The 19,585-nt window shown below is 42.3% G+C and overlaps 1 protein-coding gene across 22 annotated transcripts in view; it reads right to left on the bottom strand.

Annotated features, from left to right (window-relative positions):
• The window catches only part of depdc5 (DEP domain containing 5, GATOR1 subcomplex subunit), a 225,134-nt gene that overhangs the window by 60,480 nt on the left and 145,069 nt on the right, over positions 1 to 19,585 (bottom strand). For all 22 annotated transcript variants that reach the window (XM_061838768.1, XM_061838770.1, XM_061838772.1 and 19 more), the window contains 4 exons: positions 18,727 to 18,851; positions 16,710 to 16,788; positions 10,253 to 10,365; positions 5,951 to 6,046 (listed from right to left, as the gene is read on the bottom strand). In XM_061838768.1, coding sequence (XP_061694752.1) covers positions 5,951 to 6,046; positions 10,253 to 10,365; positions 16,710 to 16,788; positions 18,727 to 18,851 — 413 coding nt within the window. The remainder of the gene's footprint in view (positions 1 to 5,950; positions 6,047 to 10,252; positions 10,366 to 16,709; positions 16,789 to 18,726; positions 18,852 to 19,585) is intronic.

Genomic DNA, 19,585 nt, shown 5'->3' with positions numbered 1-19,585 from the left:
CTCCATCAACAAGAACAAATTGAGTCCCTCAAACATGTGTTTGCAAATCAAAATGCTGAAACTTCAGAGTGAAGTAGTAAAATGTGAGAAATGTCCAAATCTACCCCAGAGCATACCTCCCGATATGCCACGATAGTTTTGTGAACCTCCTCACCTTGTTCCAACCAAGTACCAAATACTCCTCTGGTGCAAAACACAGCCAACAAAACTTATCAGAGCAAGCTAGTGCCATCGAAATGGTCTTTCATTTGTTGCTTCTGCAAACGTGGCTTCCATCTGAAATGTGCCACAAAACTAGAACTGCCCAAATGACATGGCGAATCCAACAACTTGGCCTGCCAGACTTGTCTTGCACAGACAGATGGTCCATCACAATTAAGCAACAAACTGATTGTGATACAGTAGAACTGTGATTACCGGGCAACAGTAGACCGCACAATTCGTCAATTTAAACTCCTCCCTTCGCACAATTGACATTGCACTTGTCTCTAACGAGAACCGTGAACATGTAACGGCACGCTATATTATCTTAACACATTATGGGGCGTTAAACTTATCTGTTACCTGTTGTAAATGAAGATTTTACATCTTGCACGTCTTATACAGTGAAGAAAATATGTATTTGAACACCCTGCTATATTCCAAGTTCTCCCACTTAGAAATCATGGAGGGGTCTGAAATTTTAATCGTAGGTGCATGTCCACTGTGAGAGGGATAATCTAAAAAGAAAAATCCAGAAATCACAATGTATGATTTTTTTAACGATTTATTTGTGTGATACAACTGCATGTAACTATTTGAACACCTGGGAAAACCAACGTTATTTGGTACAGTAGCCTTTGTTTCCAATTACAGAGGTCAAATGTTTGCTGTAGTTGTTCACCAGGTTTGCACACACTGCAGGAGGGATTTTTGGACCACTCCTCCAAACAGATCTTTTCTAGATCAGACAGGTTTCTGGGCTGTCGATGAAAAACACAGAGTTTCAATAAATGGAGTGGAGGAGGACTTTTAAAGGTGGACTAACAGGTCTTTGAGGGTCAGAATTCTAGCTGATAGATAGGTGTTCAAATACTTATTTGCAGCTGTATCACAAATAAATCGTTAAAAAAATAATAAATTGTGATTTCTGGATTTTTCTTTTTAGATTATCTCTCTTGCAGTGGACATGCACCCATGATCAAAATTTCAGACGCCTCCAAGAATTTCTAAGTGAGAGAACTTGCAATATAGCAGGGTGTTCAAATACTTACTTTCTTCATTGTATATCCATGACACACTAACTTCTGTAATCATTTGACTTTCTTCATCTCTAGTAAGGGCTTCTTGTATTGACTCTCGTGGACTCAATGACATCACCATTAAAAACAAATCACAACTATCCCACAACCTACCCATGAATTTAACGCCTCTGCGATGCCCAAATATTTACCAGACTGCACCTACGGAACACCTACCATGTCATCCGTATCTGTGAGGGGGATGAATGGAAGACCACTTTCAATACCCCTAACACTTTGAATACTACATTACGCCGTTCGGATTGACCAAGGCTCCTGCAATCTTCCAACCCTTCATCAGTGACTTCCTCCATGACATGTTAAACTAGTTCATTTTTGCAAATGTGCACCAAGTCTTCCAGCATGTCTTTGAAAAACATTTGCACGTCAAAGCAGAAAAATTTGAGTTACACCTCTCCACTACATTTTCTGATTTTCTTTCAATTACAGCAAGGTTCTACTTCCCCTGACCAGCCTTATATCCACCAACTCTCCCTGTCAGTGGACCCCAGCGGCATCCCAAGCATTCGAGCAACTCAAAACACTTCTCACCAGTGCTCCCATACTACGTCACTCCCAAACCCAAACCCTTTAGTTTGTGGTCAAGTTTGACGCCTCTGACACGGGGGCAGGGGCTGTCCTTTCTCACCGGGACCCAGAAACTCCACCCCTGGGCTTTTTTTCCCCCCCATCACCTGTCCCCTCCAGAGTGGAACTACACCATCAACAACCAAGAGGTGCTGGCCATTGGATGTGCCTGAGAAGAGGTGAGGCGCTGACTTTAGGTGACTGAACTTCCATTTATCTGCTGTGGCCATTGCCTATCCCTAGCCGCCCTTGGTCCCATTTCGCTCTCGCCTTTGTTACTGGTACGATCATTATCACTACTGATTGATTTTCCAAATCTGTCAGAATCAGAATCAGCTTTATTGGCCAAGTGTGTAAAAACGGCAGTTAGTGCTGCCCTGGTATGACATTCAGAACGAAGAACAAGTAACATGAACAAAGAACAAGAGATATTTCTGTTAATTCCTTATAAGAGTCACAGATGTGCAAAGTATAAAGTCATCTTCATTTAAAACAGGTAAGAGATAAGAGTGTGTCAACGTCCCACATTGTGTTAAGCTTATATAGAGTGCCTTTACCCATTCGCAGTTCCCGTTATTGACCAGTGGAAAGACAATTGTGCAAAGGGAGCAGTTTAAAGTGACGAATCGTCCAATAGTCTCCAAAATATGTTACTAAGACGAATAGTGATTGGATCAGCAGGATGTGAGGGTTTGTCCCAACAATGGCACGAGGCAGAAAATAGTAGGTTCGCTGATCAAGAATTGAATGACTTAATTACCATAGGGAAAAAAACTGTTCAAATGCCTGCCAGTTTTAACATTGATTGATCAGTAGCACTTTCCTGACAAAAGGAGCTGGAAGAGCTGGTGGCTAGGATGTGGAGGGTCCAAAAGGATTCTGTGCGCTCTGGACCTAGTTCGAGTTGCGTGCAAGTCTTCATTTGTGGGTAGAGTGGTGCCAACAATCCTTTCAGCGGTTTTGATTGTCCGTTGCAGTCTGAGTTTGTCCTTTTTTGTGGCAGCCCCAAACCAGACTGTGATGGAGGTACACACTACTGATTGGATGACCGCTGTGTAGAACTGTTTCAGCATCTCTTATGACAGGCCGTGCTTCCTCAGAAGCCGCAAGAAGTACATCCTTTGCTGGGCTTTTTTGAGGATGGAGTTGATGTTCGTCTCCCACTTCAGGTCCTCAGAGTAATTGCTAAGAACTTTAAATTCTCAACGGTTGACACAGGACAGTTGGACAGCGTCAGGGGAAGCTGTGGTGAAGGATGTCTCGCGAAGTTCACAATCATCTCTACAGTCTTTCGAGCACTGGTGTCAAACTCAAGGCCAAATCAAAGGAAAATCATCTGTATCAACTTCCATGACAAGTTAAAATCTGTCAAAATTTCAAATTGTCACATCATATAAATGATAACATTGAGATATTACAAGAAATTTTGTGTTACAAAAAATATAGTTGAAAAACCCATTACTCTTGAGTTCTGATCGCAAAAGCTCATACATTTCATATGTACCTTTAAATATGATGAAGCGGTCAAAGATTTTCATGGTTTCACAGTCATAACAGCCCTGTGAGGGAAACCGTAGGTAAAATGTGGCCCGCTACGAAAATGAGTTTGACACCCCTGCTTTAAAGTGTTCAACGCCACGTTGTGTTTACCACACGAAAGCTCCAGTCTCGCTACTTCCTGTCGATATGCAGATTCATTGGCGTCTTTGATAAGGTGTCATCTGCAGACTTCATTGGGATACTTCGAGGTGCAGTCATTTGTGTAAAGCGATAAGAGCAAAGGGGAGAGGACACAACCTTGAGGATCCCCGGTACTAATAGTGCGCGTGGATGAGCTGGTGTGCCCCAGACTCACCTGCTGTGTCCTGCCCGTCACGAAGTTGTTGATACACCGGGAGATGGCCATTACGAACTCCACCCCAAACAACAACTTGTCTTCAAAACTGCTAAACTCCTTGTCCAGCACGTCTTTAGACTCCATCGGCATTGCCTCTGACAGACGTCCTTATTTGTCATCCCAAGGTATGATAGGAATTATGTAAATGAGTGGGCGCAGCAGCCAGCTGGTTGTCGGGATTTCATCCAGAGACCAGCGACGAGACGGAGTGGGCAAATCAATCCCTGTAATCAGCCCTCTGTTGTGTTGCTGGACGGAACCCCTCCTCCTGTAACTCATTCCACCCATGGATTGATTATGTCCACTCCTCCCTCACCAGTTCCGGGCCTGGTATACCCGTTCATGCCTTGCCTTTATTCAAGGAACAGTTCCAGGCAGTTCCCACTATTAAGGACCTCTTTAAGAGGGACCAAGCCATATGGAAGGGTGACCAGGCAGCTTTAACCCGATCCACTGAAAGGAATAAAAGGGTCATATACCATCACTCTCTTACACTCAAGTACAAGATGTGTCAGTCAGTTCAGCTTCCTTCAACCGACCTCCCACGGAGTGCCGGAAGCTCACTCAGCATTTCATGGGTCCTTTCCTTATTCCCAGTTCCTTCCAATTAAAATTTCCACAATCCTTTAAGATTCATCCTCCACTCGAGGTCTCTCTGCTGAAGCCTGTCTCCACCTGCGCCCTGAGCCCTCCAGACGAACTCACTCTGCCCCCACATACAGTATTATTGAAGACTATCTGGCCTTCGCTGTGTCACATGAGCCCAAGATATAGAGGGGTCCAGTACTTAGTCGACTGGGAAGAGTATGGGCCAGAGGAAGCCTGGCAGGGTGCCAGGAGGCATTCATTAAAAGGGTGGTACTGTGTGTACTCCCTTGCAATTCCATTATTGGAACCTGGAGGGGGCTTCATGTTCTCTTTCTCTGTCCCCTACCCTCTGTGTTACCAGCACTTGACTCGTTACAAGCGGTATATAAGCCTGCCTGTTCCCTGAAATCCTCGTCAAAGTTTTGCAGGCTCTTCTAGTCCACGGCCGACTTGGTTCAAGTAAGCTCCTGTTTTCTTGTTCTCAGTGTTCTCCTGTGTTCCTGATCCACGTCACTCCTGCCAACAAGCCAGCTGCTTGGCCTCTCCATTGCTTGCTGTCAACCCCACCGCCTGCACATGCAGGACCACTTCCACTACCTTCCTATTTAAAAACAAACAAACAAAAAAAAAAAACCTCTTCCTCACACTCTATTTGCCTTCGGCTGCTCTTGAGTCCAGCGTCTCTCCATACATGACAGCAGCAGTCTTCACTATCCAGAATTTGGATATTATGTATATTATTGTCCTTGAAGATATGTTTCTTCCTGAGATGCAAATTACACGCTTATTCAGGACCCTAAGAAGTCTCCCGTTGAAGCTGTGCCATGTGGAGTGACTGCTGTGCTTCAATGTCCAAGTCATTGCACTCCTCACGGCACTGTAATGTATAAACAAAATTGCTGAGTTGATCAAAATAAGCAGTTTATGGAGTTTGCAAAATACCTCGACATGAGGCTTCTTCAAGTCCAAAATCAGTGTTTCATTTGAATGTCAAGATAAAAGGACACATTTTCAAAGACAAAATGTACTACTACCAGAAAAGGAACATTGCTGGTTTGAAAGAAGTATGAAAGAACTCATCTCTGTCAAACAAGAAAACCCATCTAGAAATAGAGGAGGGGGCACCACCTACTGTTTGCTGATAATGTCCTGAGCCCTCTTCCCCAAATATTCCCTCATTAAAATGGGAAGAGTGGCACTAAGATCCCGTTTTGCAACAAGACTAGCGAACAACTGATAAGGACTTAATACAATAACGATTCATCGTGACCTAATATGCATGACGGTGATTTCAGGAACCACATTGGGCAAAAACAACAACACTCTATTGTTGAACACCCCCAGAGAACACATTCACAGGGCAAACATAGTTGAAGTGCCGACCTAAAATTTAGAACTTAAGAACCTTTTTGGACAAAGGTGGAACATCAACAAACAACAAATCTTGTTTGAAAGGCTGCAGCTTTAGATTCTTTCAATTCTAGTTAAGATTTGAGGTGGGAAACAAAAGTGTCAAATGTTTAATGTTTTAAACAAAGCTATCCCCGACGGGGCTACTACGCATTATCTCGATGCAACAGTTTTGCAACATACTTACCTGGGATGTTTAATGGCCTCCAGGATATCCAAAAGTGTTGATGACGAGGACAGAGAAAAGTCTTCAAGTCCAAAATGTCCACTGCATCCAGCTAATCTGTGAAAAATAACTAAAATGTCATTACAACTGAATTAAAATGTACAAAACATGGGCCGAAAAAGGGCTCCTCATACACAGTGATCTTTATGTAGGGGGCGCATAATCATTCTCATGTTGAAAGACACGAGCCATCTTCAATGCTCTGACTGAGGGGAAGAGGTTGTTCCCCAAAATCTCCCAATAAATGGCCGCAGTCATCCTTTCCTTAATACAGTGCAGTAGCCCTGTCCCATGTGCAGAAAAAAACCCCAAAGCATGATCCTCCCACCTCTGTGCTTCCCAGTAGGGATGGTGTTCTTGGGATGGAACTCATCATTCATCTTCGTCCGAACACGGTTAGTTGACCAAAAAGTTCAATTTTGGTCTCATCTGACCACAAAACCTTCTCCCATGACTCCTCTGTATCATCCAAATGGTCATTGGCAAACTTAAGACGGGTCTTGACATGTGCTGGTTTAAGCAGGGGAACCCACAGTGCCATGCATGATTTCAAACCATGACATCTTAGTGTATTACTAACAGTCACCTTGGAAACAGTGGTGCCAGCTCTTTTCAGGTCATTGACCAAGTTCTGTCCTCTAGTCCTCAGCTGATTCCTTATCTTTCTAAGGATCATTGAGACCCCACGAGGTGATATCTTGCATGGGGCTCCACTCTGATTGTGATTGACCGTCAAGAAGGTTTATGCAGCAAAACTGGAAACTGGAAAAACTCCAAATCAGTCTGGCAAGGATTACAATTGCTCACTAATTCTAAGCGACAATCACCCCCAGCAGACAACAATAGTGGGTTAGCCGCAAGCCGACGATGGTTTGCACATGTTCAGAGGTGAAAAGTGAGTATGTTGGTAGAAAGGTGCTGAGAATGGAGCTGATTGTGGCATTTAACAAAATTAAATAATTTTGGGGATCCTGACTGATTGTGGCATTTAACAAAATTAAATAATTTTGGTGATCCTGACTGACCTGAAACAGGAGGGGTCTGATTTGAACTATGCCAGTGAGACAAAAAATTAAACATGTTTTTTTGCAATCTATGTAAACTTCTGGTTTCAACTTTTTCAGTCTGTAACCAACGCCATTCTTATGTTTCAGAACAATTAGTTTGTGATGATCTTGAGTGCTCTTTTCTTTTAACCATTATAAATAGGTCTTGACTCATCTCTCTTGGCACTGGAAATGAGACCTTTTTTGAAAACAGTGGAAGATTGTTAAAATTGATGGGAAGATGAATGGAGCCAGATACATGACAAGGACAAGTAAAAGTCCAGACCTGCATCCAATCAAGAATCTGTGGGCAGAGCTGAAGACTGCTATTCACAAACGCTCTCCATCCAACCTCACTGAACTCAAGCTGTTTTGCAAGAAAGAATGGGCAAGAATTTCAGTTTCTCGATGTGCAAAACTGATAAGAGACATACCCCAAGCGACTTGCAACTTTAATTGCAGCAAAAGGTGGCACTACAAAGTATTAATGCAAGGGGGCCGAATAATATTGCATGCCCCAATTTTTAAGTTTTTATTTGTTAAAAAAGTTTAAAATATCCAATAAATTTTGTTGCATTTGATGATTCTGTCCCACTTGTTGTTGATTTTTGACAAAAAAAATATATCTTTATGTTTGAACCCTGAAATGTGGTGAAAGGTTGAAAAGTTCAAGGGGGACGTATACTTTCAGAAGGCACTATTTTCTTGATGATTTCTTGTTTTGTTTTGATAAGACAAAACAACTCATCTTCTTCTCATTGGCACTGGCCATCAATTTCTTGGGGCCCATGGTGAAAAAAGATTAATAAATCATTGACGAAGTTGTACAGTACAAGTGTGCGGGAGTGCATGACAATGAATTCGGCGACAAAGATACAGGATCTTCATCATGGGTAAAGATTGAACCCCCCCCCCCCCCAAAACAAAAAAGATTGACGTCACTTCTTGTCAATGGAGGGATGTGATGCCAGGAAGATGCTACGTGCTAGTCAATGGGTGGAGATGCTCCATTGTGCTACACAAACCAAGATACAGGATGTCCGTCGTGGTTCAAGATTGACATTCCTCCTAGCCAATGTGATGCCAGGAAGATGCTCCGCTGGTTGCCAGTGAGTGAGCAGCTCTATCGCACCACTTTCACACCAAGATACAGTATAGGATGTTTATGTTCGGTGGAATCCATTTCTTATGTAACTTGAGAAAAACATTTTCCGGGGAGGCTTTTCGTAACCTGAATCTTTCGTTAAGAGAGACTTTCGTAAGGAGAGGTATCACTGTATCATCAAAGAAAAACTAATAAGGTGCAGCAGGGAGTAGTGCTTATAACTCACAGCAGCAGGCATTGGCCGCTGCCCATTTGAGAGTTCAACAAGAGAATGAAATACAATCATCAGAATTTATTAGTCAACAATATTCCTCTCTTTCGCCTCTCACGACCATGTCCCCAATGTAGTCAGTCCCAAAGTTTGTCAGCATCCATGCTCCACACTCAGCTTCCAGAGTACAGACACTGGGGCAATCCTCTCAAATGATGAAAACACTTTAACGACCATAAAATCCCTAATCTTTCAGATATTATTCTAATCCCTAATCTTTCAGATATTATTCTAATATTTTCAGAGGTTAAGGTAGGCATACCGACCACATATAATCATTGCAGTTTTGTTCCATTCAACTACTTATTATTTTCTCAGTAGTGAGGATAAAGTCTCCAAAGGTCACCAACAGAAACTGCTCCACCTCCACTCCATGTATTATCCTGAATGAGATGCATCTGTGTGAAGTTGTTAGCTGCATAAAGACACCTGTCCACCCCATACAATCAGTAAGACTCAAACTTGTAACATGGCCAAGACCAAAGAGCTGTCCACCAGAGACAAAAGTGCACAATTCCACACAGCTGGAAAGGGCTATGGAGAAACTGCCAAGCAGCTTGGTGAAAAAAGGTGAGGAATCAGCCCAGGACTACATGACAACACTTGATCAATGACCTGAAAAGAGCAGGGACCACTGCTTCCAAGGTGACTGTTGGTAATACACTAAGATGTCATGGTTTGAAATCATGCATGGTACGGAAGCTTCCCCTTAAACCAGCACATGTCAAGGCCCGTCTTACGTTTGCCAATGACCATTTAGTTGATACAGTCATGGGACAGGTTTTTGTGGTGAGATGAGACCAAAATGGAACTTTTTGGTCATAATTCCACTAACCGTGTTCGGAGGAAGAGGAATGATGAGTTCCATCCCAAGAACACCATCTCTACTGGGAAACATGGGGGTGGTAGCATTATGCTTTGGGGGTGTTTTTCTGCACATGGGACAGGACGACTGCACTGTATTAAGGAAAGGATGACTGCGGCCATTTATTGGGAGATTTTGGGGAACAACCTCTTTCCCTCAGTCAGAGCATTGAAGATGGGTCGTGGCTGAGTCTTTCAACATGACAATGACCCGAACCCAAAGCACACAGCCAGGAAAACCAAGGAGTGGCTCCGTAAGAAGTATATCAAGGTTCTGGCATGGCCTAGCCAGTCTCCAGACCTGAACCCAATAGAAAATGATTGGAGGGAGCTGAAACTCTGTGTTTCTCAGCGACATCCCATAAGCCTGTCTGATCTAGAGAAAATCTGTGTGGAGGAGAGGGCCAAAATTCCTCCTGCAGTGTGTGCAAACCTGGTGAACAACTACAGCAAACGTTTGACCTTTGTAATTGCAAACAAAGGCGACTGTACCAAATAATGTTGGTTTTCTCAGGTGTTCAAATAGTTATATGCAGTTGTATCACACAAATCGTTAAAAGAAATTATACATTGTGATTTCTGGATTTTTCCTTTTAGATAATCTCTCTCACAGTGGCCATGCATCTACGATTAAAATTTCAGACCCCTCCATGATTTCTAAGTGGGATAACTTGGAATATAGCATGATGTTCAAACACTTGTTTTCTTCACTGTAACTCTATGACATCATTCTCTACATATCGCATAGATGTGTTGATGTAATGGGTTACACCAAGGTTGTGGTGTAGGCAATGCGGACCTTCAGAAGACTTGCTCAGATTTTTTGTTTTACAAATGTGGAAACCAACAATGTTTTTATTTTAAAACTAATAGCACTGCAAGAAAAAGTAGAATGCAAACAGAAAAGTTGGTCATGGACCAGATGATAAAAGACGTTATTGCTGCCAAAAGTACCATAACATCGAATTGAGTCTTACCTCGGGTCAATGTTACTGCCAGTTGCAGTCTCTCCTGTAGACTGTAATGATGCTCCAGCAGTTGGTCCAACTTGGAATCCCTTGTCCACAACTTCATTATATTCAGCAGCCAACTATGCAAATAGTACCAACAGTTTTTCTTCATCATATTATCATCGTTTAAACCACTGTTGTGCACAATCATATACAAATCACAACAAAACAAAACAAAAATGGAGACTATTCCTAGACCAATACAAAATTGTGTTTTAATTTTAGGTGATTTTAATATCCAACTTATCCTTGAGCTGTTACCTTTTTGTGGTGGAGCAGATTTTGCCTCAATGATCCTAGGAGGTAAGGCTTTAAGCCCCCGATAGGGTCACCAAGTGTGAACAGGTTGTAAGTGAGGGGCCAGACAAAGCATGTCTCAAAGACCCCCGTAAAGATTCACACTTTTGAACAGAAAGAGTATGGCCGAGTACACACTAGCATGCAGCTATTCCACTTAGCAATGTTCGGGTGTTTCATAAATCAAATCCACATGCGTGTTTGTGTTTGGATCGAATACTATCAATCCATCATGCTCCGGTCGGCCGCCTCATCATTGGAAGCGCGGAACAGTGTCCACTCAGACTCAATGCCCCCCGCCTCCCCCAGAACAAGAGCAAAGTTCTTTCAGAGGTGGGAGTTGAAATTCTTTCTGATGGGGGAATCTGCCAGCTGTTCCCAGTAGACCTCTCACAATATTCGGGCCTGCCATGTCGGATCGGCATCTGCGCGCGCCATTGGAACCAACTCACCACCAGGTGGCGAGCAGTTGCCAGCTCCACCCCTCTCTTCACACAAGTTTCCAAGACATGTGGCTACAAGTCCGATGACAACCACAAAGTTGATCATCGAACTTTGGCTTCGAGTCTCCGTGTCCCAAGTCACATGTGGACACGCTTATGCCTGAACATTGTGTTCGTTATGGACAATCCATGATAAGCACAGAAGTCCAGTACAGAACACATCTCGGGTTCTGATTGGGGTGGCCATTCTTCCGAATCACGCCTCTTCAGGCCTGATTGTCATTGCCCACGTGGGCTTTGAATCTGTGAACGCTCTCCAGCACACCCTCTCAGGACTCCAAAAAGGGTGGGTACTCTAAACTGTTGTTTGGTGCATTGGCACAAACTATAGTCAGGACCCGTCCCCCAACCTGAAGATGGAGAGAGGCTACCATCTCATCCACCGGGGTGAACCCCAACATACAGGTGCCAAGCCAGGGGGCAATAAATATATCCACACCTCCTTGGCGCCTCTCACCATTGGCTGCTCCACAGTGGAAGTCCATCCGCTCTCAAAAGGACTGATACCAGAGGCGAAGTGGTGCATCGAGGCAAGTCAGGAACTTCTCCACCTCACACACCAGCTCAGGCTCCTTTCCTGCCAGAGGTGACATTCCATGTCCCTAGTGCTAGTTTCTGTAGCCAGGGATTGGATCAAAAAGGTCCGCGCCTTCGGCTACTGCCCGGCCCCTCTCACAGGCGGTGAGCTCATGGGAAGGGGGACCCATGTTGCCCTTTCGGGTTGTGCCTCGCCAAGCCTCATGGGTGCAGGCCCGGCTACCAGGTGCCTGCCTTCGAGCCCCACCTCCACGCCTGGCTCCAGAGGGAGGCCCCGGTGACCCCCCTCTGGGCAAGGAAAACCTGAATCCATTATTCATTATCAGTATCATTACTCATCATAGGGGTTTATGGAGCTGTACTTTGTCTAGTCCCTCACTTAGAACCTGTTTGCCATGGGTGACCCACCAGGCGTGAAGCCCCAGATATCTTAGTTCCTCGGATCATCGGGACATCGGAACGAATACTAATCAAAATGCAAAGAAATTGTTTAAATTTAATAAAAAACGTCTTAGAATTGCTTCTCTCCCATACCCATTTAACTCCATCAGCACCAAACCTCATATTTTTCCATACATCCAGTTTTGAGACGCTTTTTTTTTTTCATATACCGTATTTTCTGGACCATACGTCGCTCCGGACTACAAGTCGCACCAGCCATAAAATCCATAAAAATGGGAAAAAAACGTATATAAGTCGCATTTTTGGGGTAAATTTATTGGATAAAATCCAACACCAAGAACAGACGTCATTTAAAATTTAAATGACGAACAATTTAAAATAAAAATAGAATTTAGGCAACAACAGGCTGAACGGTATGCTGACATTACATGACACAACTGAGACCGTGCCTGGTATGTTAACGTAAGAGTTATTCCAATAACTTGAGCATAAATAACATACTAAGAAGTTTACCAAAACCGTTAATGTCACTCCAAATACCCGGTGACTAAAATCCAATAAAATCTTCATCCGCTCTGTAACTTCTAAACAAGTCCACCAACTCCAGAGGTAGATGACACAGTGCTTCCTCTTCTACGTCGCGTACGTCAGACTCATCATCGATTGCAGTTAAAACTAGTCTATTCCAGCCTTTCTGAATCCCGACAGGATGGTTTTGGTTGTCACAGAAGCCCATACTTTGTCGAGCCATCCAATGACTTCCTGGAAAGTTGCATGGCGGATTCCCCCGGAAGCTGTGGTGTCCATCTGTCATCCACTGCTCCCACAGCAGGGTTCGGGAACTTCTGGCTCGCGAGCCATACATGGCTCTTTTGGTGGTGGCCTCATGGCTCGTTGATCCCTCATAACGACATACTGTACATGTGATTTCTGTCATGCGCAGAACGCAAATGTAAGAAGTACTTTTGTCGTCATTGGTTAGCAACATCATGTTATTTAAAATTTGCAGAATATGATTTTCTATTCAATGGCATTTTTGTTCAGACCTTCTCAGTTGTTATAAGTTACAGCAAATATTGAAATGCTGAATTTTCAGAAGTAGTAGGTCCAGATACCAAGTACAATGACTTGAGATCCGCGTGCTGTATGGGGCAATAGTTTCAAAGGGGAATGACACAAAAACAAAATGGAATGTCAGTCAAAAGATAATACATGGAGTGAAGACAACGAAAGACAGGACTCATATGCCAAGTACAATGACTTGAGATCCGCGTGCTGTATGGGGCATTAGTGCTTCACCCTGTGAAAGAAGGACAGGACCATGTAAGAAGGAACTGGACAGGATAGGGGCAGGAGGGGAAGCATTCAAGACAAAAGGTAGTGGATCCACCTGTACAATTAAAGTGTGTGGGGAGTGGCCATGTACATACTAAACATCTTGAGAAATAGTGTGCAAGTGAAGGGATACCCAGGATGTTTGCATTGTTATTTATTGCAATGAGTAAGTGGCCCCTCACCAATGTACAATAACCTAAACAAATCACTGCACCTGCACTGTGGGGGCAGAGGACACCACCCCTCCCAACTGACAAGTGGATCCAGGAGCCCACCTGAAAGCAGCTCAATGAATGGGACCACACCCAAACCGAGGGACTTAATTTCACTGACCCCACCAAGGCCACCTAATATGGGCAACACAGAGGAGGCCAGAGGTGCCCAAAGAAACCCCCACCATCCCACGGTACCCATCTCTTCCACCATGCCCCAAGGCCCGCCAATGTAGATAGTCCACGCCCAGCCAGTGGGCGAGACAGTGTCACTGACATGGGGGAAAGGAGGGAGAACAAGGACGCCCAACAGGGAAACAATAAGGTCAGCACCAAGGAGAGAAGGTCCCCTAATGGTTATCATAATGTATAAATTCAAGAATAATGTATTAATTTGAGGTGTCCAAGTGCACAGACTATAAAAATGATAGAATTAGAGTTATAAAAATGATTTAGTGCAATCATGATTACCTTTCAATGTCATTATTACTATCTATTTATCTATCTATCTATGTATCTATCATCCAAAGTCAGGCTGCTGGGCAATAGCTTTATCATGGATGCCCAGACTTCCCTCTCAGGCACTTCATCCAGCTCTGACGGGGGGGATCCTGAAGTGTTCCCAGGCCATCTGAGACACGTAGTCTCTCCAGTCTCTCTCGTCAGAAATTCTCAAACTCACACATCAGCTTGGGCTCCTTCTTCCTCCAGTCAGAGATGATGATCCATGTCCCTCAGTGGCCAGGATGGAAGCGCATAATGTTGAAGCAGCTTATGACTCTCCATTTCCGCGTTTCTTTTTGTTGTTCTGATGGTACTTTTTATTTTTTTGTGCAGTTCAATGAGCAATCAGTATACCCACCACCTCACCCAATCTGACAACATTTCCCTCGCTCTCCCCAGCCTGTGTAGGCTGGGGAGAGCGCCTCAGGCGCAGGGACAGGTACACCTTCAAGGCTGTGGATCTTGCTTTCTTACTGGTCCACAAACATGTTGGAAAAGGATGGTGTAATCCCCAAACTGTTTCACTCTTCAAAATTATTGGTCTGTCAAAGCATTCAGAGTTCCCTGCACAACAAAGGGCTCAAATTAGACATAAATGCACGTAGGCATTGAGATGAGCCAGATGAGGTAGCTCAGGCCTTCTGCAGTTGTTGACGTACTCTCCTCACACTCAGTCGATATTCAAAACATTGGCTACAATAAAAATAAGGCATTCAAAATGTATCCGAGGCTTGGCTAAATCACGTAACATGTGTTGGCAGACAAGAACGCTTGAAAAGCTAAGCGCAAGTAGGTGTAAGATAAATGACTGCCTTTTGAAATATAAAAGACAGTTGCTGTTTTTATTTCTTTTGTTTGTTTTTTAAATCAGTGAACAGTTACAGATAAATGAGAGTGACACCATAAAGTTTATGGAGAACATAGCTGTGCCACAAATTGTAAATTGCTAGGACGATTGATGAACCTTTGAACAGTTTGACCTGGGAAATCTCAAATGTCATGAATGTTGTTGCTCCTATTAATACTAAGACCATGTTGATGTGACCTAAAATACAGTGGAGGAGAACAATGATAGTAAACCTGAATATCAAAGTGGAGGAAAGAAGAACCTAAGCGGAGAAAAACTAAACTCCAAACTGACTATGACCTATACATACACTGTCTTTGTGATTTCAACAGAGAGTTAGTCAGGGCTGGACAACAACACTTTTGGAAATCATGAGTAAGAACTTCAACAATATTCACTCTATGCTATGGTTGAAAAGTTCACAAGCCTCCAGATCAGACGGCTACAGAATTCCTCACAGTGATTTAATGCGATTAATTTGCTTTTTTTTTAGTGAAAAAAAAAATACAATCCATCAGGTTAAATAGCAGAACAAGTAATTGGTACGACATCTGAAGCCAGGAAAATCTCTATGAGCATGTCAGAATTTGATACAGTTAACCAAAAAATTGTAGCGAAAGCGGTTCAGCAGCTGAAACCAATGAGTTGTCTTGACTCAATAACATCTGACTATTTCAACGTTATTGCTAAGTCTGTGCTAGTTGATTTGTACGAAATAATCAATTGCTCACTTCAGTAGGGCGAGTGTCCAAAAGCTAAAGTCGCAGCCGTAAGGCAGAATGCTTCCATGTTAGCAAGCTACAGACTTGTCTCCAATCTCCCTTTCACCGCCAAAATTGTAGAAAATGTGAAATTTCATCAACTCAGAAATGTATTGAACTTAATTGAACATTTTGAAAAGTTTCAATCTAGTTTCTGAACTCATCACTACATAAAATCTGTAGTAAAGAGTCTGAATACTGACTCGGGAAAGTAACCACTTTTCATCTTGTTGGCACTCAGAGCTGTTTTTAATAAGGAAGATCATAATGGAACAGTTGACAAATGGTTCAGCTGCTACCTGGTGGAAAGGAGTGATTTTGTATCCATTGGAAGTGTTCAATGTCATTGAATGGCAATGACCAATGGGTCCCTCAAATGTCAGTTCTTGGAACCCTCCTGTTCACCCTGTATATGCTATCCTTGGTTCAGAACTTTGATTTAGCCTATCATAGCTATGCAGATGACACAATTATATGTAGCTGTGTGTCCAGATGACTATAATTTAATTGAGGTGTCGTGTCATTGTCCATAGGGAGGACATTGAGACAGTGTAATTGTTTGATACATCTAAAGGGTTCCCAAATTCTCAAAATGTGCAAAAATGTTGCACTCAACTGTACAGCTCTAGTGTTAAACTGAGTTTCGGCATTTCAATTTTCCTGACTTTTTTGGTTCAAGTTCAAACATGCCTCAGTCATCCTCTTCACCACTACAAAGGAAATTGAGCACCTTTATTGATAGTCAAGGTTATTCAGCGCAATTGCAATGCATTTTTCTCGGTGGTAGTAGAGGTATTTGAGTGACAGTAGAGTGGGGCATGGCTTCAGCTCATTCAGCAGACATGGCCACACCATTTAAGTGCAGAGACAAGGCTTGACTCTTCATGATTTTGAACCCTCATTTTATGCATATTTTTTTTAACCATTCAAATTTGGCAATGCTGACAACTTCTCTTTGGTTTGTCAAATTTAGATGCCCTTAGCTGACACTTCACAAGGACTTTAAGACATTGGGAAAAAGTTTACCTTATGTGGACTTTCTGCACTTGAGACTTCAGAAACCGGTGTTATGGGCTTGGCCTTCTGTTGTTGCTCTTCAAATGTCCTTACAGAAGAAAAAGCGACAATTCACAAAGATGAACATTCCTGGCTATAGTGTAAAAATGTTTGATTATATTTCGATATAGATTCGGTAGTGTAATTTAAAGTTTTCATGGGTGCAACTTTTTTCAACACCATAATGGACTTTAAATAAAATGGTTAACGTGATAGTAGCATTGACTTAAACCTCAAGTTGAAGCTTGCCACACAATATTGCATTTAAGATTTCAGTCATTGATTAGAGAGTGTCTCAATTTTCGGAGTTCAGAAATATTACCCCAAAGTTGTATCTTTGTAAATACAATATTTTGCAATGCACGGCTGGACATTCTTTGCAGTCAATGACTAATCAGGAGCGATGACACTTGAAATTTCTTTTCATTTAAAATGTTTGAATTGCTTTGCCGTGATGAAAACTTCAGTGGCTGTTTGAAGGTTTTTCCTTGAACAAAAAAAAGACCTTGAGCTCAGTGGAATGCACTAATGATGTGACTGCTGATATTTGTAACAAGATTAATCATTCTTTAAATAAAAATAAATAAAACAACACTTCAATGTTTGTATTACTTAAACAAGCCAATCATTAACAAAGGGTCTTATATCTCATATGTGAATTAAGACAAGACTGACAAAAACATGCATAAACACCATGAACACTGTGTTCAAATGAACAATGTAGTAGACAAAGTAGTAGATTAGTAGTAGTAGATTGTACACGAAGAAGTAGACAGCACAAAGCATCATGGTCCTTGTTGCTGCTTCTCAGAATTGATTGCTGTGCTCTTTTTAAATTCAGGTTGTTAAAAAAATAAAAATGTTCCCCTTTGCTTACATTTAATACATATCATTGAGTGTGCTTTCACTACACTGCATGTCAGGCTAGATTGGTATTTGTAAATTTCCATCCATCCATTTTCTTACCCGCTTATCCTCACAAGAGTCGCGTGGAGTGCTGGAGCCTATCCGAGCTGTCAACTGGCAGCAGCAGGTAGGTTACACCCTGAACTGCTTGCCAGCCAATCACAGGGCCCATTCAAGACAAACAGCCGCACTCATAGTCACACCTCGGGACAATTTAGTGTCCAATTCATGTTGCATGTTTTTGTGATTTGGGAGGAAACCAAAGCAGACACAGGGAGAACATGCAAACTCTACACAGGCGGGTCCGGGATTGAACCAAAGAGCTCAAAACTGTGAGGCTCACGCTTTCCAGCAACTCCACCTTGCTGCCTATTTGTAAATTTATTTTCATGAACTTTTCACTGTGGTTTGTGTTAAACAGTGGCATCCCAGTCAGTCATGCTCATTACAAAACTCCAGCAACTGAGTGACTAATCAAATGTGTGAGTGAAAGAATTGCCAACTAAGCTTTCATTCCCCACAGTTTATTTAATCTTTTGTGAGTCAATGCTGCCATATTATTGTCAAATTGCCAGCAATTCTAACCAAATCAAGATGTCCAGGTGACTAATTGGACTACACAGATCACACACAGAAAAAAAAAATCTTTAATCTGAACAGTCACAGTCGATGTTGGTCCCCACAAGCGGCCTTGTGTCCTCAAGGTGTACATTGGGGCATACGAACAAGGTACCACTGTTTAGGGAGGCTTGGGGGCTGAATACCACATTCTGTATGCATGGATCCCACACAAACTGATGTGCAATTTAGTGGCTTTGTGCCGTCTTCACAACTCGAAATACCATCAACGCTTTTACTGTCTTTCAAGGCTTTTTTTCTTCCACATGAGCCACGTGCATCCTTACAACAGCTGTCACGGTGATGCAGAGCTATACGATATAAAGTGATAAAGGTACTCTTTATTCACATAATGATCATTTGTCAATTAATAAAGCACAATAAAAACTAAATTATAAAGTCTGATTCCCTACATGCTTCTGAACCTAAACGTATATTTGTCTAATATACAATGCATACTTACCTATGGCTCTGATCCATCTCCAGTAAAGCTGATAAAGCTGATGTTCCTTTTTTCCCTTGCAGCGTCACCATTGGTTCGGAAGGATATGAAAGGAGAATATTTATGGCCTTCATTGGAGTGCCTTTCTGCATTGTAAAATATGAATAAAAACACCAAAATCAAGTTTAGCTCATACGGCTGTAGATAAACATATGAATTCCCTACAGAATGACATTTCAGACAATAATTGATACTGTTTCACAATGTTATTACATTTAACTGACATATGTATACACACGTGCACGCACGTGCAAAAGCTTGTACACAGTGCTGTGAAAATTATTTGCCTCTCCTGATTATTTGCATATAACACACAAAGGTTGTTTAAATTTCAAAGTAAAAGTTAATACGTTACAAATTCAACCACAAAACGTTTTTTTTTAGATCACCTTTCAGGGTAAACCTATTTATCAAAGGTTTTTGTGCAGCATACACATGGAAACAAAACAAAAAAAAATTGTGTCTAGTAACTCGTTCATTTAAAATGCATTTATTATGGGCATGTATGCTAAGTGACATGAAGACAGGCATTTTTATGCCAGTTGAACAGTAAGTACAAAATGTTAAGGGTTATAATTTCTTTTTAAATTCTTAATATATCTTGTGTGTAAATATGTATGTGAAATCATTCCCAAAATAAGATAACATTGCATACATAATGATGCAAAATGTAAAAAAAAAAAAAAAAAACTGTAGCAAGCATGTAGCTATCACAAAACTGTCTGTCTAGTCCGACTGGGGGCACAAGCCAGTGCAATCTGTAGGCTGGTCCCAAGCCCGAACAAATGCAGAAGGTTGCGTCAGGCAGGAAATCAAGCGT

The sequence above is a fragment of the Syngnathoides biaculeatus genome, chromosome 13 (assembly GCF_019802595.1).
Source record: "Syngnathoides biaculeatus isolate LvHL_M chromosome 13, ASM1980259v1, whole genome shotgun sequence".
Classification (NCBI taxonomy): domain Eukaryota; kingdom Metazoa; phylum Chordata; class Actinopteri; order Syngnathiformes; family Syngnathidae; genus Syngnathoides; species Syngnathoides biaculeatus.
This window is presented reverse-complemented; position numbering and strand designations above follow the sequence as displayed.